A 24,367-nucleotide genomic window follows, 5' to 3' on the forward strand; every position below is an offset into this window, starting at 1 on the left:
AGCAACAGCACACAAAGGGAGGACCCGCTCAGGTAGCCGCCTCCGAGCCTGCTGCACTCAGTCGACTGTAGCAGTGCATCGGGGGAGAGGGGGAGGGCGGGAGGTGGACTGAGGAGAGATGCACCCGTTGATCCCCCCCCTCTCTCTCTCTCTCTCTGGCTCTGCCTCTCTCTGCCTATTGAGGAAAGCGTGGGGGATGGTAGAGTTGTATTGAAGCAGGAGTGAAGGAACAGTCAGAGGAGTGAGTTTAGATCAAATGAAGACGGGAAGATGGCTAACACAAGAACAGTCCGCCACTGGATAATATTCCAGTACTCAATGTGTTTAAATACCTTTACGTTATAAATGACTGAGATCAAACTTTATTATCAGCTATCATCCTACAGCTGCTGTAGCGTCACTCGTTCATCCAAAATCTTAATTCTTTTCATATTTTTTACTCTTTATTCACGTTCTTTACTATTTTTTATGTGATCTGAACCAACCAAATGTGTTTTCTTGAAATAGATGCACGAGGTATTCTCTAATTCCACATCTATGTCTCTGTTCTTCTTCGTCATAAAATGTGTCAGATGTAAAATACAAAACCTAAATTGCGCTAAGGCTATGATTCTGTCACTGAAGGCTCCCTCTTTGTGCCATGTGCAGGTATACGTGGAGTTCGACGACCAGGAGTGGGAGAAAAGAGAGTGGGTGAAGGTCTACGAGGATTTCCAGCTGTTTCTCCTGGAGCACCAGCTGGTCTGGGCCAAGAGGACGGAGGGAGGAGGAGGAACAGGGGGAGGACTGCTTCAGGGAACCAAGACCAAACACATACAGTGGCCTGCCCTGGTAAGACCTTTGTGTTTCTATTTATAGACCAGGACACAGTAGTAGAAGAAGCACCACACTTCTGGATCACTGTGGAAGCTCTCTATGTGCTGGTTCATATGTTTGTCTTTGTGGTGACTGAACCATGTTCTATCCCTGTGGTTTGAGACACAGTTAAGCCCTTAAGTCCCTGTTGTGTTGAGACTAATATCCCCCCCAGCTGAGCTACTTAAAGGTGGGCCTCAGGTAGTCTGGGAGAGGAGAGGGGAGGAGCTAGAGCAGGGGTGCCCAATAGGTCACTTCGGTTGAGGATTTCTTTTTTTCATTTAAAAGTTCAACTCGGTTCTGTGGACTTTCCGAATGTGCGGAGATAATTGCTATCATAAATAAATGTGGTTTCCCTGGATTTCCCATTTCCTTTCATTCAAAAACGGGCACATTTGTTTAGGAGACGCATATGTTTGTGTTTATTCTCAGCACAGTGGTTTTGTACATTACATTACATGTCACTTAGCTGATGCTTTTATCCAAAGTGACAATAACCATAAGGATACAAACCCATTAGACAAGAAACAAGGAAAGCAGAATTTTGTCAAAAAAGCCAATTTACAACTTGCTATGGATAAGAGACGTTATACTGTAAGTACAATTTAAGTGCTACACTGTTTTGTGTTTTTTAGTCAAGCTATCGTCTGAAGAGGTGAGTCTTTAGTTTGCGGCGGAAGATGTGAAGGCTCTCTGCGGTCCTGGTGTCTTCAGAGAGCTCGTTCCACCATTTCGGAGCAAGGACAGCAAAGAGTCGTGATCTAGTCGAGTGTTTTGCATGGTACGTGAGTACCAGTGTTTAGAACTGGATGCGGGCAGCCACTGGCAGCCAGTGAAGAGAGGAGTGGAGTGTGCGGGTTGGGATGTCGGGTTTGACCATGTTCTGGATGTAGATTGTTTAGAATTACGCCATTTCTTTTCCGATGCTCGCAGAGTGGCTTTCTCGGCACACACCGGCTCAGACAGACCTGGGCCAGACGGGGTTTGCCGACCTGTCGTGTCGTGAAAGAGGACAGAGCGAGTCGAGAGAGGAGGACAGAGTTGAGAGTCTCTGCGGCAGCGTTCGGATATAAGAGTGATAAAGAGTCTGTTGAGGGGAGAGCTGATACAACAGAGGAGGCCAGAGAGGAGGGAGAGATGGAGCAGATGTTGCGACAAACCGGTACAGAGTTAATTGATGGAGTGGGGTCGTTAGTTAGAAACAGTGGACGAGAGTAGGTGATGAAGAAGTGGTCAGACACGTGGAGTTACAGTGAGGTTAAAGGTAGAGCAGTTTCTGGTGAAGATGTAGTCAAGGTGATTGCCAGCTCTGTGAGTGGGAGGAGAGTGACTGAGTGAGAGTGCAAAAGAAGAAAGTAGGAGTAAAAGGTCAGATGACTTCTCTGTCTGGATGTTAACGTCTCACAGGAGGATGACCGAAGGGTCATTCTCAGGGAAGTTGGACAGGAGGATGTCAAATTCTTCATCCAAGAAATGACCCAAAGAGAACGGCGGACGCTGTGCAGTGTCTCCGTTAGGGCTGCAACAATGAATCGATTCATTGTGACGCGCGGTTACGTCACTCACTCCGTCACTCAATGAGTTGCGGAGATGCGGGCGGAGCAAAAATAAAAGCGGCGAGCCGACGTAGAGGAAGGAGCAGCCAGCAGTGCCGGCAGTTGTTGTGAGTCACATGACGCTGACGTCTGTTCGACTAGTCGTCCGGTATGCGGGCATTGGGGGAGGGGGGTTGGACACTACGGAGGTTGAAGAGGAACCAAAGTCCGATTATTATCTTATTTTTTTGCGTGATAGATTGGATGTGTGGCGGGAGTGCGTCACTAAAGGCCGAAATGAGTGACTGTCACGCTCAATGCATGAGAGCCCTGAAAGAGTGTCAATGGCAAAATATGCAAAGTCCACGTAACTTTGCACGGGAGCACCACGTTGTCCCATTTTGAAGTGAGGACCGTAACGTGCCTCCGGCAGCTCTGCTGCTGCGGTTTACTCGTCATCCAGCTGATCAAGCTAGCGTTAGCTCGCTAATAACAGCGCAGTTAGCAAGACTAAGACACATTTTTATTTACTTGCCTCTTTTGGACCATTCATTTTTCAATCTGTTATCTTGCATATATGTTGTGCTTTGTCCCATTTTGGTTATTGTTTTTGCATTTTTAATGCTGTAATATACGGTAGTCTAGTGCGCTTGCGCATATACTGTGGATTATACGGTAGTTGATGTTTCGCCTGTAAAGGGAGACATCTATTAAACCAGCGCCTCTAATGCATAAGAAGCCTCTAATGCATTTATTTACAAATACCATTTTAAATTCATCTCATAGTACCTGGTTGTTTTTTAGCTGTACTTTGATGGGGTGTATACATTTACTTAACTTGCACAAAAATGATGGTAATAATTTAATGAATAAGCTTCAAGTGAACATGGGGTGTGTGTTAGTGAGTGTGAGAGTTTGTGAGTGCAGTATAGAGAACTAGTTCTGACCTTAAAACAAATCCTGTTACATTTTCTGATTTGTATTTTTCGTAATTTTTTATAAATTATTATGGAGGAGTGAGCAACCTGTACTTTCTGAAGTATTTTTGCAATGTGAATTTGCAGTTCTGTTGTAGAATAAGGGGGTGGAAATTAAAGCTTTTTAATGCTGTTTTTTAAATCCGATTTATCGATTAATCAACCGATTAATCACTTATCAAAATATTCGTTAATTGCAGCCCTAGTCTCCGTCAGACTTGTCGAAGATCTAATTCTAATTTTCACTGTTCTTCAGAACTGTGTAGAGGGAACTCTTCCCTCTTTGAGTTCCTCGGGACCCTTGGTTCTAGACACATTGTGCTTTTAGTCCCATCGTGTTACTTTGATTGGCTGAATTCCAAATCCAGAGAAAACCCATGATGGAGTTGTTGCCTCCGCACAGCTCTCAACATGGCGGCAGTCGAGCCGTTGGCCAATCAGTGCAAACAACAGCAACAGGCAGGCAGTTCCTCGACCAGTGTTTCCACCAAGGTTAGTTGGATCCTGAAAACAGTGAAACCACAACTAACCACACTAACCAATGTGCTGCAGACCATGTAAACAGCTGCAGCTGGAACAGTGTTGAATAGATAGTCTAGGCTTTTTGTCAGTAAATATGTTATTATGCAGTAAGTACACAGGTTCTGGCCATGATTGTGCTGTTTCCATAGAGGTGCATGACTTCTATATTGCAGTAAAAATAATAGACAAGTGGGAACTGACAGGAAACCAAAAACCAAAACCAAACCGCTGGAGGTTGAGGGTTAACATGCGATTGTCTGATAGTGGTTTGAACAGGTGTGTGTGTGTGTGTGTGTGTGTGTTTATAGATGAACACATGATGCTGCGTCTGCACTCACTCACTCACTCACGCACTCACACACACTGAGCCACTGACACACACGCTTTGATGTGTCGCTGTGGTTCCTGTGGTGTCTTTGTTTAATCTCTGTGTCTCACCATTCCTCACGCACACACTGCAGCACACCGAACACACACCACAACACATCTTATTTCACTTTTGTCCCCCGTGGGATGGTGTTCTGCAATGTTTGACATAGACGGCCTATAGTTCCTTGTGTGTGCATCTGTGTGCCCGACTGTGGTTCAGAATGTGTGAGCATGCAAAGGCACACCACCATCTGGCACGCGCACAGCAGATAAGAGTTGAAAGACGACTTGTTGTTTTCTCTCTCTGGCTCCTCCTCCTGTGTTTTTACACTCAAGTCAAATCTCTGCCTCTCCACTGCTAATGTAATAACGACACTATCAACATGTAGTACAGACATCGACACATACCAAAGGGAAGTGAAGCTGTAAACGTTTGTCATCTCATGCGTTCCTTCAGAAATGTATCTGAAAGCATGTATCTTTTTTTTGTCCGGGTGTTTTCTTGCTCCTTAACCCTCTGAACTTTGGCCGTTTTTTTTCTTCTCCTCTGGTAGTTTATGTCTATTTCAATTTTCACTGCAATGTAAAAGACTGCACCTCTATGAAAATAACACAATCGTGGCTAGAAGCAGGGAGAACGCAACCATGTCTTTAGTTTAGTATGCCATAAATAAAAATAAACAATCAAATATATATATAAATATTCATATTGCATTTACAATTTTCCTCAAGTCTTCCCAATTGTGAAAACAATGGATGCTTACAAGATTTATATTGTGTTATATGTGTTTTTACAAGCTCTGCTCTGCTCTGTGGTCAGCAGACTGCAGATCAGTCAAAAATTCAAAGCTGAGTGTGTTGCTTGCTCATGTGCAGGCGTTGAACTCGTCTGCAAGACCGCTGATGTTGATCATTGACATCTTCACCTAGAAAACAGACCCTCCACAGCCAATCACAGATCAGCCCTCGCACAGACGAGCCAGCAGATTGCTTGTGTACTTATCACAGAGTTACATGACTACATGACCTCAACACACACACACAGTGTCTCTCTGCTTTCTCATGGTTTGCCATTGTTGGCCTCCTGTTTGTCTCTGTCGCGCATAAATCCAGTAATTAGTTGTTTTGTCTCCACAAGTGGGTCAAAGGGTCATTAGACAAGGCAGTGAACACGGGCAAATCAGTGCTTCTTAGGGTTAAGTTAAGGACACATGAACATGAACTAGCAAAGCCTGGTATCAAACCACTAACTGTCTAATCTAAGGACGACCCTGCTCTCCACTGAGCCGCAGGATCCAAGTGATACCCGGGACAAGGTGTATTCATAGTTTTAAACGTCGGCAGTTGGCATCACACCGAATACTTTGAATAATGGTGAAGAAAGGCCACATTCATACTTCTTGTTGTGATGATTTAAGTTCTAACGTATCAGCATCACCAGATTGTTATAATTGAATGATGGCCAGGTGAAACTGTTTCATTTAATAGAACATTTTCCACTCCTCCCATCCATCACCCAGGGGCTTCTTTGTGATTGGCTGAGGAAGAGTTACCCTCAGACCTCATCAGGAAGCCAAGAACCAATGTAGCACTCACTTGTTTGGTTTATTTCTGACAAACGACAGCCCTCTAGGGGGATGTTCTCGGAGGCTGTGTACTCGTTGAAATCAAAAGGAACATCAATGTGCGTCTGAAAGGTATGCCCACTTTGTTTCACACGAGTACCATTGTGCTCCTGAAGAGATGTCTCCTACGAGGCTAAACACCCACACGTAGTTGGATGTTTATGGCCTTTTCCCTTTCACACTAGTAATATATCAGTGCAGCTGTGTGTGTGTGTGTGTGTGTGTGTGTGTGTGTGTGTGTGTGTTATGCAGGCATCTTTTCATAAAGCAAGAGAGCGAGGTTAGACAGTCGGAAAAAAAGCATTTATAGATTTTCCAGAACAACAACAAGAACAACTTGTGAAAATGGTAAATGGGAAGCGGCACCCAGACTAGTAGATCTCTACTACTATAGGCTCACTATTATTGAATTATTGGGTTTCATTATGAGGCGGTTCAGGTTCTGATGGAGAAAAGGAGAATTGAGAACAGGCTGATGATAAGTTTATTGTGATGTGCTCACATGTGATCTAGTGAAATGTTTATACAGCAGCATAAATAAAGGTAATATGGATGAATCATGAGCTCTTTACACTATCTTAAAGCAGCATGTTGTTATTGTTTAAAACTAATCTTTTCATTATTACTTTTTATGATGTATTTAATGTTTTTTATTTCCTGAACATTGAATTGTATGTTTTTATAAAGTAAAACACACAATAAATGACCACAACTGTCACTGCTCTGCTTTTCTCTGCCACTGTTTTCAAGAGGAAGTGTCCATGCCTCTCCATTCACTTGTGTGTGTGTGTGGAACAAATCCTCTGCAGGTTTCCTGTCTGCCATAGACCGATAAAGCGTTTAGTGAGGCGATATTTGCTGCCGTCTTCATTTCCCTGTCTGTCACAAGCTCACCCGGCAGTGATGTAAATGCTAAGTGTCTAAATACTTGGTTGTGAAACTGATGCTGTGTTTTGGGTTCCTCTAAAAGCTTCCTGTGTTTCACTTTCAGTCCGCTGCCCAACAACATGTCTATGAAGCATGAAGCATGCATGTAGAAGTATCTGTTAACTCTGAGCGGAGTGTTGTTGGGTTCTGGGCTCATTCTTGGAATCTTATGTGAGGAATAAAAGAAGTTAAAGAGCAAATCTTACTATTTTGATCTGAGACAAAACCAGAGATATAAGAAAAGAGGAGGATGTACAAACACATGGTCAATGAGACATGTAGGTCATCGCTTGCAGTTTGGGCCTTTAGTGTGTCTGTCTGTTGCTGATGGTGAGCAGGACGCGTACAGCTACAGCTGTCACAATATCAAATATTTGTTGTGCGATTATTGCACTAAAATGTATTGCGATATTATTGCAATTTTCAGACCATTTCATGCCACTGATAACATGATGACAATATAATAGCATAGTAATAAAAGTACGCTATTTCAAAGAACAAAGAACGTTTTATTTTTCATAATAGTTATTATTAATAGACATTCGAATCGGAATGTGAAAAATTCCTCCCTCCCTAAGAGGCGAACGAGCAGATATGTCATTTAATCGCATATTGCGACAGGCCTGCGTACAGCTTGTTCTTTGAAAACCCTTTTGTTATGTTGTTGGGATGTGGGATGGGCTCGTTGCTTGTTGTTGGTTCTAACAGGTTACATCTGTCCCCCCACCCCCCAAAAACCTCTCTGGTTGAGTGTTGGTTGTTCTGTGGCTCCGCTCCATAAGTAGAAGTTCTTGCTCAGCAGGGTCCCAAGTCACAGAAGGATCAGTGGAGATTGTGTCCCAGTATTCATTTTGGCAGCTATTTTTGATTTAGTCTTAGTCTTAATCTTTAGAGGAAAAATGCATACTAGTTTTAGTCACATTTATTCATTTTAAATCTTCTTAGTTTTAGTCTAGTTTTCGTCGACGAAAACTAGACTAAAATGTAATTAGTTTTAGTCACATTTCATTTACAACTTGTCTACAACTGCATAATAGTCTAGCTTGCAGTACTTGGTTGTCCTTTAGATGTCCCTCCTAGGACAGGTCTATAGATGTCCCTCCTAGGACAGGTCTATAGCAGGTCGGCAAACTTTTTGACTCGCGGGCCACAATGGGTTGTAAAATATGACGGAGGAGCCGGGCCAAGAACAAATGGTTGTGTTTGTGTGAGCTGATATAAATGACATGTGAAAAATCATTACATGAAAGGATTTGGATTTTTACAAATAGCAAAGCATTTATTTGCAAGGCAATTTAACATATTGACAACTTCATGAGGACCAGGGACCTAAACGCAACACTTTGTTGTCAACAGCTTTGTTGTCTTTGTCTGTTTACTTGCAATGCTTTTGAAACTTTATGCTCCTTTATTGTTTCCACTGTCCCAACTAAAGAGACCTTAACGTCCTACAATCGGTGCAATACATTATTTTCTTGGCTGCATCATAAACCAGCCGTTCTAAACTGGACCCCCACTTTTCATTCAACAGTCTTTTCTTTCTCTTTGTTTCTTTGTTGGTTTCATGACCAGTTCTTGTCTCTTGTGTCCTGCGGGTTTTCCTCCACCTGCTCTGTGCCGCCACGTCCTCCACCTGCACTGCGCACTTCTATCAAAAGGATCCACCTGTCACGTGTGTGGCGCCTCTATGTTGCTTAGTAACGAGCGTACGGTGGCCGAGACGGCTTAACACAGTCTTCTCACGATGTGGCGCGTGAACTACAGTAGAAATGCGTGAGGCTTCAGAACCTGCAATGAGTTTATTACGTTAGACGCGTTAACAGCCCCGAGCTGTTAAACGGCTCTTCATGTTTCTGTGAAGCAGCGCGGCTTCAGCCCGCTAACAGGCAGCTAACCCGAGACAGCGGAGCTAAACTAAGGAAGCCACGTTCAAACTCGCCGAAGCGTAAAACAGCGTCGCGGTCGGTAGTCGGTGCACAAGTCGGTTCGTGGATGACGTCATCATGACACGTTAATATCCGCCGTACTTTGCCGGTCTGTTGTCTGTCAGCTGCGTGCGAATTTAGGGGGAAAGAAGTATTGTGATTTCGTCAACCACCAAGATGTTCGTCTCGTTAACGAAAGTTAGAATAGATTGAGTCATAGTTTTTATTTTTTAAGTCATGGAAAAAAGGTTCGTTAACGAAAAATTTTCGTCATAGTTTTTGTCGACACCGTTGTGTCCTCGTCCTCACTCTGTCGGTGACGTGTGGTCAGCGATGACCCCTCTCCCTCCTCCACTTGCACCATTACACCTTCCATGAGAGGACAGATGCCGACACACAGCATGTGAAGGAACACCAACTTTCACTGAAATTCACTACTGGTGTGTTCACGCTTCCCAGCACTCCCAGTGGAGTGCAGTGGAGCCAGCACTACACGACAGCACGTGTCAGATGGACCACTCCAAACAGCCCCGTTCTGGAGTTCTGAGCCATCGGTGTGCCCCCCCAAGGAGCTCCGAGCACTGCGTGAACTCATTAAAGGCTCCCATCAAAGTCAAAGTGGATTTGAATGACCAGAGGACACCCGAGGCCACGAGGACAGAGCAGATCTCGGGTCAGCACGGAGGGTTAAAATAACATATTTGGCTCTTATTGCAGATGACCACTGATTCGACTCGTTTCACTTTTTTTAGTGTTTGCATCCAGGTTTTGTTTCGGAAGTTATATTAAATCCATTCATACATGTATTGTCCACTTTAAACCCAGCGGGTCAGGAAGCTTTAAATAGAGACACAACTAAGCACATGACGCCGTGTCCGTCTGCCACCTCTGCAGCTAAAACGAATGGTGCAGAGCCAGTAATAAAAGTGATGTGACGTGCACACACCAACGCACACATACACCCACACTTGCCGCAATGTGGCTTAGTGTCTTAATGCTGCTACACAGCAACGTTACCTCTCCTCTGTCCAAGTAGGAGAGGCAGACGGGCAGAGAGGAGCAGCAATTTCAAGCTGTGTGTGTTCTTTATAGAAATGAACTCCAGCAGAGGTTTTATCTGTAGCCGCTGCCAGGTCAGAGGATTTGATACGAGTATCCCTGCTATAAATATCTCCCCAAAACAAACCTACTGGCGCTGATGATTTGTGATTCATAAGCTCATATAGTTTGTCTCTTTTTGTCGGAGAAGCTGCAGCGGAGATAAGAAGGTGAAGTGATAGAAGTCTGTCTGACAGATTCCTTGTTATTCAGTTCTGATAAGCGTGCGGTATACTAGTGCAGTGTCAATCCCAGAAATGTAAACGTCAATACCAGTATGAGGATTGTTTTTAAATTAAAGGTCCATAATTACCTCTCATATTCTTTTTATATTGCTGTAGAAATGTATTCGTCAATCAGCTGGATATATTCACGTTTCTCGCCATGAACTGCATTTGAACTGTTCCATCTCAGCCTTTGGCTCCTGGGACCATGTTTGAAGCGTGGAGGAGTATAAATGTCACATTAACCTCGCCTACCATAAACAGATGTACGGGTCGGGTAGCAATTAACACTTCTTAGGATTTCTGTTTAGCGTAAACAAGCTGATAAACAATAGGATAACACACAACATCAGATTGAATCACAGACGAGCGTACTTGCTGGTACCAACAACTTTAGCTGTGGACAGACCTTTTGTTCACTAACCAGACTAAATCTAAACAGCAGCTAAGCAGCAGTCGGCAAAGCCAGAGTAAAACATAGTTGGAATATCTTTCTTCTCTGACGTCTCTAGACTTGCTACTTTACCTAGTAACAATGCCCACCGTGTAGAATGAAATACAGCAAACACACAGGCGCACTTATGGTAAATGGTAAATGGCTTGTACTTGTTTAGCGCTTTTCTAGTCTTCTGACCACTCAAAGCGCTTTAACACTACATGACATCATTCACCCATTCACACCCATTCATACACTGATGACAGGAGAACCATAGACAGTGACACCTGCCATCAGTAACTACCATTCACACACTAGTCACAGCTACAGGAGCAATGTTGGGTTAAGTGTCTTGCCCAAGGACACATCGACATGCGGGTTAGCCGGGCCTGGGATCGAACCCACAACCCTCTGATTGGAGGTCGACCCTGCTCCCCACTCACCCACAGTCGCCACTTATTACCTGGCATCTTATTATCTGGTCACTGGGCCAGACACTGTCACTGCACAGGAGCAGTTCAGCCATCTTGCTCTGACTAAACCAGCAGGGTTCACACCTCCTCATTGGAGAATGGCATAAAGGCTAAAACATGCATACCTTCACCAGTGCACACAGCTGTGGTAATATTGTTGTAGCATGTATTATTGTTGGTGACTGAGTGTGTATGTGGAAATGTTGCTTTAATAAGTGTAGCATATGGACTATTGCTACACAGCTGTGTGTCTACTACTAGCAGAGAATAATTCTGCACATTGATGACCGGATTAATCAGAGCGATCAGAGCTTGATTGTTTGCTATGAACCGGTTGATCGCCTTCATAGGAAAAAAAAATCCCGTCACGCATTCGCGGTTGACCGCGGTAGCTAATGGAAAGCTAATGCTAATTAGCGACCCTTGCTTACCAACAGACACATTCAATTTCATTCAAAAGCAATTCTGTCTGACTCCAATCAGTGCGAGTCATCCGGGTGAGGTAATGACCGAACATGTTTGGAGTGGTTGTGATGGTTCCCTCGCTTCTCAGATACGAGTGGCTGGTTGTCTTTCTATATTGATTCTTTTCGCGCTTACGCTATGCAGTGCTGTTGTTGTTGTTGCCATTTTCAGAGCAGAGGCCAAAAAACGTTGAGGCAAGAAAAGGTTAAAACAAATATTTTGTTTTGTCATTGATGACAAGACATATTACCTCCAAAATGTCCAGTTAATACCCGTATATCCCTGTTAATTCCAAAGTAAAGCTTCCAATTTAGGGTTGCACATTTCCAAGGAATATTCTATTAGTGACTGACCTTTATCAAACATCCCTGTATGAAGCTACAAGATCAATATGATGCCATGTAAGTAAATAATCACTAGGTGGAAATGAAAGAACTACGCCTTATTGCTCATACCGTTTTTCCTCACCATGTGGAGATTACTTACTAATTATTTAGAGTTTAGACATTCTAACTTTTTATTTACACCGATGTTGTCTTGATACGCAGATGTTATTAAATGTATGAAAGGGAATGACTCAAAGCTCCATTGAACAGCAGACGGGGAGGAGTGGGAGTGAGACAGATTGATATAGAGAGAGCTGAGAGGCAGGAGAGACATTTAAAGAGGGGTGAGTAAGAGAGAGGGAGGCTGCGTCACACACACACACACACACACACGCACACAGGAAGAGTGCGTCGGCCGGCCCTGCCTCCGTCCCTCCTTCTCTCTCTCTCTCTCTCCTTTCTCCCCCTCCTTTCATCAGCAGCAGTTAAAATGTCGGCCGTGTAGCTCGTCCTCTACTGTTTCTTTCTCTCCCATCTGTCTTTTCTTGCCACAAGAAGAAACCACATCGCTCTTGTTCTGTCTCTTTTTTTGACACTCGTCATCCTTCCTGCCTCTCCCCCCTGATCGCTGGAAGAAAGCTAGTTTTGTCGAGTGTTTTTCTTCTGAGCCGTTGCTCCTTGACGTTGCTTGGAGACGGAGCAGAGAGGTAACGTTACAGATTTCTATCCCCTGCAGTCGCACACATTGCTGCTGTTTGTCATCGGAAAACCAGAGCTGACTCGATCTGTGCAACTAAAGTAAAAGACTGCCAGAGAGCTGGGGACATTACCTAGAATAGACTGAATGGTCTCCCTAATCTGCTCGTGTGTGTGTGTGTGTGTGTGTGTGGCCTGCAACAGTCGTGCAGGTGATGCTGCCTTCTCTAAACCTCCCTACCACTTAATGCTGATGTCATCTATACCACAGCGTTGTCAAATTCTATATTGTAATAATCTGTATGATTGAGTTGAGCAGATTTTCCAAAATGATTGACTATTGTATTTGTCGTTGATTAACACAAAATGTGTGGATTGTCAGTGGATTCCAGTTTTAATCCTCCCTATTTTCTGTGATTGACTTGTCCATTACCCGGTCAACCTTCTCTTCCTCTAACGCAGACCTGGAATCTCCAGCCTCTGCTGCTCTTCTGATTTTGTCTGGATATCTTTTGGTCAGGGTGGAAGGTGGTAAATCATTGCACGTGTCCTGTACACGATGTACCTGCTCAGCAGTGAACATTGTTCCCGTCGAGGACATTTCACTGTCTGATTAACAATGTTTCTAGGCTTTTCCATCACAAGGTCATCCGCTTTAAGATGCACAGCTAGTTCTTTGTGGCCTTTCTCAGTCAAGTAAAAGTAGTAACCAGCCTGTGAAGATTGTAAAACGTCTCCTGTGCCTCTGGGGAAGCCTAAACAGGAGTGAGAGCTCAAACTCGTTTGTGTGGGGTTGGAAATCTTTAAGGCTGCACCCCCTTTGGGGAAAAAGAATGTCCTTGTCCCAGAAGGAGAGAAAGCAGAAAATAAATTGTAATAAGAACGCAGGCTTTCAGTGGACGACTGTGGCTCAGTGGAGAGGGGGTCGTCCTTCAATCAAAAGGCCGGCGGTTCAATCCCCGGCTCCAGTAGTCGTCTTATGTGTACTTGAGCCAAACACTTAACCCTAAGTTGCTTGCGTAGCTGTGCCTGTGATGTGTGAGTGTAGGGCTGTCAGAATTGCTCAAAAATGACGTTTGAATATTCGCTTTAAAAAAAACCATCTATTCGAATATCTGGTTGCGCATTAGGCACGTCAATAACAGACCGGCTACACAAAAATAAGTAAATGAACTAATGACCGAGACCGCAGATCTCTCTCTCTCCCTCTCTCTCTCCCACACCGCCGCGGTTTAAATGAACGACAACATTAAACAATTGCTGAATGTTGATCAAGAGTTTTGTGCAAGCAGTTTAAGGTGGCGTTTCTTGTCCCAAATATGTCAGACTTCATTCAGTGATTGAAACTGAAAGTTTTACAGTACTGACATTGAACGCTCTGAGCGAGCTGTGCTGTTTTTCATTGGCATGAAACGGCAAATAATCAAACTAGTGCATGAAGTTGTTGTAGCCGATCTAGTCTATTTTATTCATGCAATATAGTCAATACAGGTGCGCGCCCACCCCCAAAGCAGACAGTCTGTTGTGTTTTTTTTGTTTTTGTTTTTTTACATTCGAATATTAATTAAAAACATTCCAATAGTTGTTTTGATGTTTTTAAAATGATGACATTTTGTGTTAAAGAGCTTTGAGTGAAAGGAAGGAAAAAGATGTACATGTATAGTCCATTTACCACTGAGATTTGAAGCTGAACATGAATGTGCACAGTCGGCTAAATGATTCTGGTTGCAGTTCAATCAGAAGAGACTAGTTCCAAATCAACAATACATTTATTCATTCAATTCATTTTATTTTGTATAGCCAAAAATGACAAATTAGCCTCAGAGGGCTTTACTCTGTATACATGCGACATCCTCTTTCCCGAAACCCTCACATCAGCACAGGAAAAACTCTCCAAAAAATCAAAAACCCTTCCATGGGAAAAAAAGGAGGAAACCTTAAGGAGAACGAGGCGGGACAAACTACAATGGATGTCATGTGTACAGAATGAACAACACATAAGATGTACAATACATTCAATTCCTATAACAGAAATTAGGGAAAGCACAGACTTCAGGAAAGAAGCAAAGCGGGTAATGTTGAATTATGATGACAGTAATAGTAATGTGATTCATATTTATAATAATGATGATAGCAGAAGTTGTCAGCAGGCCCACGGCAGGAACAGGGTCTGGATGAAACCTGCGGGGCGAGAAAACACAAAAGCTGAATTAGTGGTGTGAATTAATGTCATTTTGTATAGAGACACAGAGAGAAAGAGAGACAGATAGAGAGGAGCGCGGTGTGTCCAAAGAAGTCCCCGGCAGTCTAGGATTAGCAGCTTATCTAAGGGCCGGTTTAGGCCAACCTGAGCCAGCCCTTACTATAAGCGTTATCAAAGAGGAAAGTTTTAAACTGATAACTGAAGGCTCTGGCCCCATCCTACTTTTTAAAACCCTAGGAACAACAAGTAACCAGCATCTATGGAGCGCAGCTGCCTTGTAGGGCAATATACTGTTACAAGCTCTTTAAGATAAGACGGCGCCTCACCAGCAAGTGTCTTGTAGGTGAGGAAAGTACCTTAAATTCTAGTCTTTATTTAACAGGGAGCCGGTGCAGAGAAGTTAATACAGGAGTGATATGATCCCTTTTCTTAGTTCTTGTTAATACACGTGCTGCAGCATTCTGAATCAACTGGAGAGGCTTAAGAGATTTACAAGGGCAGCCTGATAACAAAGAATTGCAGTAATCAAGTCAAACGTATGAACAAATGTTTCACTTGGAGACAGGATAACTTCTGTCTTGTGGGAGTTTAGCACCAGGAAGTTTTGTCTCCAAGTCATTCTTGAACCCTAATGAGCAGGTCGGTCTCATCTGGCTTGATCAACAGATACATTTGGATACCGTCTACATAACAATGGTCTAGGCTTTTTGTTATGATAACATTGCCCAAAGGAAGCATATACAGGATTAATAGAATTGGTCCAAACACAGAACCTTGTGGGACTACGTGACCAAAATTGGTGGTCATCAAGGATTCACCACTCTGATAAATACGACTTAAACCAGCTCAGTGCAGTTCCTTCAAAACCAATCATGCAACAGGATACAATCATCATTGGTGTCAAATGCGGCACTGAGGTCCAGCAAGACAAGAACAGAGACGAGTCCTTGGTCCTAGGTATACTGGACGCTATATCTATTGAAGCTCCTACTATCCTGTCCGAAAAGCCAGACGTTTTGCATCTGGTGCGCGCTGAAATGACTATTCGAATCTGGTTTTGGGCCGAAATGACAACTGACACCAACAGCAGAGAAAACTCCGTAAAAAGAGAGTCTTCCTTTCAGAACTATCGCTTAAACTCCATGTACTATACAGTCAGACAGTAACATCAACATAGTCATACAGTCATACAGTAGAGGAACATCAGACTCTCAGCCTGGATGAATTGTTGACAATAAAAGGTCACTGTTACTGAGTGTTACGATACCTTACCATTCAGATGGCATCATCCGGCGGCTGTGCTGAGTCAGCGATCTATTGGACGGGACTGAAGGGACATCTGTTAAACCAAAAATAAATTCATATTCATATATTTTCAAATTCCTGTCCCTGATCTCTCTCTGTGGGATTTACAATGTTCATGGAGCCAAACTGATGTAACATTGAGATATCTCCACCCCTGGCACTTTCTTTTTTACCTTCCCTTCCCTCAAATTTATCAAAGTGCCATACTAAATGGCTGAAGTAGCCAATTAATCATGTTTAATGAGCTTTTGAATGCATCTCAAGGCGTATCCCTGACAAGATGAAAGTATTAACTGACATGGCACTTTCATTATCTTGAGAGCTATCCATCCAATAGTAGTTCATTTGTATTTCATTTTGTTGTTTTTTGACACAACCTCCTCTTCCGAAATATCAAGGCTATGACAAAGTGCCGTATACAGTATTTTGATACCTCTACTGCCACCAAGTACTCCTCTGGTTGTATATAACTCATTCTGAAAACAACTCTAGTCTCTTGATGTAAACATGGGTTTGTGGTCTCTATTTCTAGTTTCAAGTCTTCATTTAGTAATTGCGATGGTCCATTTAGAATAAAACAGACCATAAACAGGAAGGACAGGCCGCCACCCCCTCCTCCCAACACACACAATATAATGGACGTGGAAACACTGGAGCTTTTTAACAACAATATTTCCTTTGAACAGTAACAGTTTCTTGTAAATCTCAATTTAAATAATCCCAAATTGTAATTAATTCTTATCAAATCAAATCGCTACTTGCCAGGGCACTAACAATTTAAGTTAAAAATAATTGTCAGTTTTAATTTAACACGTCAACATCCCCCAGGCCTAATATATATACACACATACATGTACAAATGAAGAAACATGAAATCACATGCAAAATAAATAAAGAATTAACCCACCATTGCATTCATTGCTCCAGCTGGATTTTCTAGATAATCTTTGTGTGGATTTGTCTTTTAGAATCCTCTTTCTCACTCTCAGGTTGTAACCTCAGCTCATAACCTCAGTTCCTCTTTGTTGATGCACCGTGTGTTTGCAGTTGTCATGACTCCCCTTCACATTGAATAATTCATATCTTGTCAAGAGCTTGACATTTTGAAACACCCAGGAGCTGCAGCTGATTGTTGCCTGATCAACAGCTGTCTAATTCGGCTATTTGGTATTGAACACACCGTGACCTTTATTTTTATTGGCGTTTTTGTTGGGATGAAAGTACAAATGAGAGTCTGTTGTGCTGTATGATGGAGGCTGTGGTAGCTGCTGATGCTGGAGACCAGCTGGAATGTAGCAGTGGCACAGAGAGACCTGTTTTCTATTCATCCTGCTGGGACGCGTCGTTCATCCCTCACCCCCCATCAACCTGTTTACCAGTTTAGATTTAACGGGGAGCCTCATCTAAACCCCAGTGTCCCCACAGCCGTGTCTACAGACCACCTGGATGTTTTGACTCGTTGTTCAGTGTAAATACAAGCGTTTCCTGTTTGAAAGAGGTGACAAATCATGTTCTTAGGTGAATAGGATCTATTTAGTTCTGAGTTTGTGTTTGTTTTTTGTATAAAATATTTTATAAAATTGTTATATAAAAATACAATAATTGGCACAGGGCCTATACCAATCAGTAAACCACTAGGGCTGGATTTCAGTACACCAAACCATCAGGGCACTGACCTAAGGAACCCAGTAGCAAGAAGTATGAAGAACATCTCCAATAGAACACTACCTGCCCTTAAGCCATTGTTTCAACCCAGAATTAGAATAAAACAACTATTTGTATGGTTCCGCTTGCAGCCAATCACTGAAGGGTTCTGCAAGGTGTGATTGGTCCACTGTCGCAGCATCTACAGTTGATGGAGTTGTTAGTCAGGCACTGGTACAACTGCAACGCAACTCAGAGAGGGCAAAACGGATTACTAAATCCATTGCCAGATTTATTGCAGTGGATTTAAGGCCATATTCAGTTGTGGAGAACGTGGGTTTTCGGGGAATGGTGAATACACTGGAGTACAATACAAAATACCTTCTCTGCGATACTTTACCGACACAGCTATACAAACGCTGTGCAATGTGTTGAAATGCAAACGCCATAAAGTAGCGTATTATTGTGTAGCATAACTTATTTTCTGTCTCAGGGATATGCTGCTTATTACCCATAATAAAAGGGGCATTTTGTGTTTGAAGTCTTCTTCTTATCATTGACTAAGAGCAGCTTTTTCTTTAATAATTTAAAAGAAAAATGAATCTGTTTAATATATTTTTACATCGGCTACTTCCACATTGTGTTGAAATGCAAGCTGCATTGGTTCTTGCATTGTTGATAGAAAATCATATTTGTGACAAAGATTTTTTTTTTCTCTTATAAAAAACTCAAACTCAGATTTGAGAAAATTTAGAAAATCGAGATGCATCGATAATCGTTTTATCAGTTTAGAATCGATAATCGGTTTGGAATCGAATCGTTGACCTCTGAATCGGAATCGAATCGTGAGGTGCCAAGAGATTCCCACCCCTAATCACTTCCCATATAAGGTAATTGGAAACTCAACATTCTGGTCCCGCGAGGAAGCTCCCAGTGCCCCCGGGTGGTACATTACATGTCAGATGACACAACAGGAGACAAAAGGTTCCCGTCTACGGCCTCTCACCTGGGAACCTCTCCAATGGGCTGTTACTTTTCAAATGTTTATCCAGCCTGTTTTATATATAACACTGTGTCTCTCTGACCTTCATCAAACAATGCCCCCTGAAAGCTTCAGTGTGTGTGTGGCGTAGCTTCTCTAGGTCACTTTGCCATGCATGTGCTCCATCATCAGCTCTCCATCTCCTTTACGTTCTGCTGCACCTTTTCTGTTCAACTATTTGACACACGCCGAACGTCAAAGGATGTCTTGTGTTCACTTCCCTCAGAAATGCGTCGTCTTATGTCTGTCCTCTTGAACGCATTTGTTTTTGCCCCGGCGTGTGCATATGCGTGCGTGTGTGGATATGCAGTGTCCATAAGGAGGCATTAGTTTCTCTGTATGTCGACTGGTGTGAATGTGCTTGGAGAATGAACGCGTCTCATCCACTCTGCTGCCGCCCGTCTGGAAATACGCAGTGACAGAATGCTGTTTCCCGGAACACTGGCAGATGTGACCCAATTGCGGTAGAGTGGGATGTGTGTGTGTGTCTGTGTGTGTGTGGTTGTTTTTAGAGGGACTGTCAGGTCCTTTCAGTTCGGGGGAGAGAGAGGAATGAGAGCAGCGATCCACAGATGGAGGCTGAGCTCTGTCTGAGTCTAGAAATTAAAATTCTTCCATCTCCCCTGACATGTTTCTATGGGCTCAGATGAACCCAAAGCAGCTGTAGGTGCACACATCAGCCTCTCTGTCCCAGGGAGAATTATGTAACTAAGATAGCTATTTGCTTTGCGATTATTTGAAGTCTGTTGCCATCAAAGTCGACAAGGGGCTGCTAAACAATCCACACAAACCAATTAGCCTCTAAAGAAAGAAATTCTTATTCCTAGGTGTGAGTAGTACCCGATAAAGCCAGCTGGTAGTTGCTACTGAAAAGTTCATTTGTACATAGAAAGACTCCCTCTGAATCAGAGCATGCAATTCCCAACACACAGGATTTTATGAAAATGGGAAGTTGAACCTCTACCGTCCTATGGCAGCCGGGCCAACCCCCACCTTTTAAGGAAAGGCACGTGGTGAGACAGATTCTGGGATTACCTACTAGACCCCTCCTGATGTCTTACAGGCTTCGCTTCTGACGAAGGGCAAACAGTCGCAGCTTGCAACCCCCTTCAGGAGGAACCTGACGTGGTCATTATACCGTTTCTCACTTACTTCTTTTGACCAGTATACCTGTTGAGTGTTTGTACATACAACGAAGAGATTAGCTTTGTGTCACGAAAAAGCGGGGGGCTTGAAGATGATCAAACGCCACAACTGCTGAGATATAATTTGAAGTCATCATGGTGGCACTTATTTTTCCTTTTCGTTGCACTTCATGCAAGAGGTGGCATCAGTGGTTCTTACAAAGCAGCACCTTTGCTGGATGTCCCCACGTTGGCAGTGGCGCTGCACTCATAGACTGGCTTCTGTCTGAATCCACTTCTTTTAGAAATCTGGGCTTCCTGTTCCGATCAGCAGCTACCTTCGGTGGTGTCACATAGCGCTGTGTGTCCTGGGCCACATTGAGAGAAAACGCCGATGGCGTCGGGCGCTTTACCACTCTGTCAGCTCAAGGCCTTCAGGGCTTTCTGTTGATCACTGCTGCTGAAGGAGGAAACCAAAACGTATCGTTCCCAAAATAATGTCCTTTGGTGTGGCGTGAATGCCAGCTTCGCTCGGCCTTCTGGAGGCCGGGATATGGAGGGACGCACACAAACACCGGGGTCATGTTTTGCTTGTAAATGTGGTCCTGGTTGTTGTCTGTGTGTGGTGTACTGTATGGGGGGGCGGGCGCAGTGGTCATGTTTCTTACCTCTAATTTCACTATCACACTGACCTTGTTATGTAACCGTAAACCACTCACACACACACACACACACAGTTTCTAGCTGCGCTGCAATAAAAAATAAGAAGTGACTCTTTCCAATAGTTTGGCTGCATTACATTCACGTCGGTACAGAAGGACACAAAGAGGAAATGTGGACGTCTGTCTCGTTCAAGCGGTAACAGCTGACAGACATCATCAGAGTGTGTGTGTGTGTGTGTGTGTGTGTGTAGCATAGTGCCTTTGAACTGTCAGCCTTGCTTCTACTTATTAATGTATTCACAGCTCCTTTTCCCTCTCTGCCTCTTTTCATCACGTCCTCTCTCTAATCTCTGTGGCTCCTCTACTGTCATTCATCTCTCTCACTTCACTCCCCTTCCTCTGCTGCAACGCTGCTCCATTCGCTTTTACAGAAGTAAAGCAGCCCACAATTATTTTCCATTGTGGTTTAGTTGTATTTAAAAACAGAGCTGCTTTTATTTATTTAGTAAAAGACAATGCACACCAGTCAACAGTGGCACTGTATGTGAGCCAGAGCTGGTCAGAGAGGCTCATATCTGCTGTCCTAAGCCAGATGTTTTAAGGCAGCATAAAATAACAAAATCTAAAATGTGATGTGTGGTTTGGTTAAGACATATTGAAAACGTCTCTCTTAAATATATTTGTTGGTCCGACGCAGTACAAAGAACAAAGTTTCCTTCCCCGACGAGCTGAACAGCTTCGACAGGGACAATCAAGAGGTGGCCATGAGCAGACCAGCAGAGCCCCCTCCTCTACGCTCTACCTCTTCACCTACATAGTTCCAACAACATTGTCAGCTTTGCAGACGACACAACGGTGATTGGCCTCATCAACAACAACGATCAGTTGGTCTACAGGAAAGAGGTCCAGCACTTGGTTGTGTGGTGCACCAACAACAACCTGCCACTCAACACCAAGAAGACCAAGGAGCTTATTGTGGACACACGCCCCCATCTCCATTAACGGGACGGAGGATGAGCGTGTTACTAGCTTCAAGTTCCTGGGTGTCCACATCTCCCAGGAGCTCTCTTGGACCCTCAACACCTCAACCCTGGTCACCAGCGCCTCTTGTTCCTGAGGAGACTGAAGAAGGCTCCTCAGACCCTGGTGAACTTCCACCCCTGCACCATCGAGCGCATCCTCACCAGCTGTATCACGGTGTGGCGCGGCAGTTGCTCTGTTGCGGACCGGAAATCTCTCCAGAGGGTGAACGCTGTCCAGCACATCACTGCTTCCTCAATCCCCACCAGTCTGTCCAGCATAAAATATGTCTTCTGAGGGCGTGTGACATTGTGGAGGACAACTTCACCCCCCCCAGCCATAGACTGTTTGCCCTCCTCCCCTCTGGGAGGCGTTACAGGGCCCTCCGTTCTTGCGACAGCAGGTTTAGGAATAGCTTCTTCCCTACCGCTGTCACCACAGTGACAGCCCCCAGTCCCCCCCTACACCTCTCCCACTGACACCCCACCTTCCAGCCACTGGACATTCTGCACTTCAAGTATGCCGTTTCTTTGCACAATTATGCCATATTTGCACAACTATGCTACATTTGCACTACCTTGTCATTCATATTTACAACCCTGCTGCTTAATGTATGTACTGCTCCATGTATATTTCACACTGTACATTGATCTATATATACTCTGCACTTTATCTGCTCTCTTGCACTTCTGGCTAGACTGCCTGTCTCAGTACCTGTACTCTGTGCAATGACAATAAAGTTGAATCTAATCTCATCTCATTAAAAGTGTAAATCTCCACCTTTTGAGAGGCTGGAAATGCCCAATCAATCCAGATAAGGACATGGATTTGTATTGTCATTGTAAAAAAACATACAACGAAATTTAAGTTGGCGACTCATCAGAACAGCAGTAACAAAAGAATGTATAAAAACATTAAGACAAGACATTAAATGAAATAAAATCGATAAAACATACTATAGTGAAGAAGGTGCTTCGTTGAAGTGACGTGCTATTGTCTACTTTTGCCTGTTTTTTCCGCCGGCAGCACTGAGTGAGGGTTTGATGGCGGAAATCACTCTGGGGAAAAAGCTGTTCCTCAGTCTGTTAGTTTGGGTTTTAATAGTCCTGAGTCTTTTTCCTGATGGCAGAACAAAGGGTGATCCAGGTGTGTGACGTCCTTGTAGATGTTGCTGGCCTTCTTCTGGAGGCGGCCAGCATGCACAGTGTCCAAGTCAGGGAGGGTGACCCACAATCCTTTGTGCTGTTCTAACCACTAAACCACTCCTCTGTGCTTTGCCTTATTGATCGACTTATTGTGGCTGTTAAAGTTCATAACGTTTTTTTTATGGAGACCTCAAATACATTCTCCATTCATAGTTTGTACTTGTTATGAAAATTATGAATTCTAGAAAATGATTATGTCCTCGCTGCTGTGCCGCCGTTGACCATACTGTTTGTTTTTTGTGTGCAGGCATTTAAGCTGGTGGTGGGAAAGAGCCTGTTGTCCTCAGTAACCGCAGTGGAATTCTTCTTAGACCGACAGCTGGACTTCCTGTCTGACCATTCAGCCTTCCAGCCGTACCAGGTAATGACCACGCTCACATTGGTCGTACATCCCAGAGATTATCATTTAATACGTCGATTAAAGGGCACACCGAATACAATCCCATTCTTTGAGAGTGCACATATTTGCCTGTAAACTATTCTTTCTAAATCAATACACAGTCGCAAAAGTTATCGCTAAAACTGTTATTTTAGCGATAACTTTCGATAAAGTTATCGAATGTTTTCAATATTTTATTTAACCCCCTCAAAAACATCTCATTTGACATAAGATGAATTTGAACTAAAACAAGGCTGAACGACTGCATACTTCCAAATGTACCTACTCACAGTGCACATACATGTACACACGGTATATAGTAAATTTGCTGAGAGTTGGATGAGAAAAATGAGCACTCTCATGTGTTGCTGCCATGTGTGCAAATGTTCAATTCAATTAATTTTATTTTGTATAGAGAGATTTTAGACACTAACAATTAAAATTGTAGGTAATACAAAAAGATACAATTAAAATTAATACAAATTGCAAGAAGCAAACAAGAATAAAAATAGTAATAGCAATTAGAATGAGCTAAATGGAATACATCGCTTCCTAGTAAACAGAGTGGGATAACGAATAAAGCAGTGAAGTTGATCGGTAATGAGCCTTCTGATAGCACTGGTTTCAATGTCGGCCCAGTTAACTCTATGAAATCAAACCAAAGCAAATCTACCTGCTGTGGCAAAGGGAGTAAACGCTTTCTGTGCTGGACACTGCAGCCGCTGACTTCCAAATGCGTCCAACACGGCCGCGGTTTAACCACAATATAAACCGCCAGCATGTCTGTCATCTGCACAGACTTCCGACTCACAGATTACACTTAATACTGATGAATACAGACACAGCGCAGATACTGTCGCTCCACAGAAGGCACTAAATTGAATGGGTGTAAGCTTCTGTTGTGGCTGTGCGTTAGGTCAACGACTATTACTACATTCAAATATATATTCGAATAGTTGTTAAAAACTAATAAATATTTCAATGTAAAAAAATATACATATTTCAAAAAACGGCAGCGCGACTCTTTGCTTAGCGGGCACCTGACTACTGACTGTATATTGCATGAATAAAATAGACGGCTACAACAACAGCTTCATGCACTAGTTTGATTATTTGCCGTTTCACGCCAAGCAAAAGTTCGGTGTTTACAGCACAGCTCGCTCGGAGCGTTCAATGTCGGTACTGTAAAACTTTCAGTTTGACATTTTTGGGACAAGAATCACGACCTCTAATTGCTTTCACAAAACTCTTGATCAGCACTTAGCAGGTATATAATCTAAAATATATAAAGTATAATCAATATAATCTATTGGTCGATCTGGACCCCACC

General features: G+C 43.3%; 1 protein-coding gene and 1 long non-coding RNA gene across 3 annotated transcripts in view; one reads left to right on the forward strand and one right to left on the reverse strand.

Moving 5' to 3' along the window:
- Window positions 1-591: 591 nt before the first annotated feature.
- jmjd1cb (jumonji domain containing 1Cb) overlaps window positions 592-24,367 on the forward strand; it is a 49,269-nt gene continuing 25,493 nt past the window's right edge. The window contains exons 1-2 of one of the 2 annotated variants that reach the window (XM_078103256.1): window positions 592-831; window positions 22,906-23,019. In XM_078103256.1, coding sequence (XP_077959382.1) covers window positions 607-831; window positions 22,906-23,019 — 339 coding nt within the window. In that variant the 5' untranslated portion in view covers window positions 592-606. Of the gene's footprint in view, window positions 832-12,220; window positions 12,465-22,905; window positions 23,020-24,367 lie in introns of those variants that run through there. The other variant, XM_040176361.2, reaches the window with a different exon arrangement.
- Window positions 14,497-16,982, reverse strand: LOC120819189 (uncharacterized). Its single transcript, XR_005712223.2, has 3 exons — window positions 16,869-16,982; window positions 15,929-15,995; window positions 14,497-14,634 (listed from the first exon to the last, which is right to left on the reverse strand). It is a non-coding gene; the product is annotated as an uncharacterized LOC120819189 (long non-coding RNA).

This window comes from Gasterosteus aculeatus, chromosome 5 (genome assembly GCF_964276395.1).
Source record: "Gasterosteus aculeatus chromosome 5, fGasAcu3.hap1.1, whole genome shotgun sequence".
Taxonomy (NCBI): Eukaryota; Metazoa; Chordata; class Actinopteri; order Perciformes; family Gasterosteidae; genus Gasterosteus; species Gasterosteus aculeatus.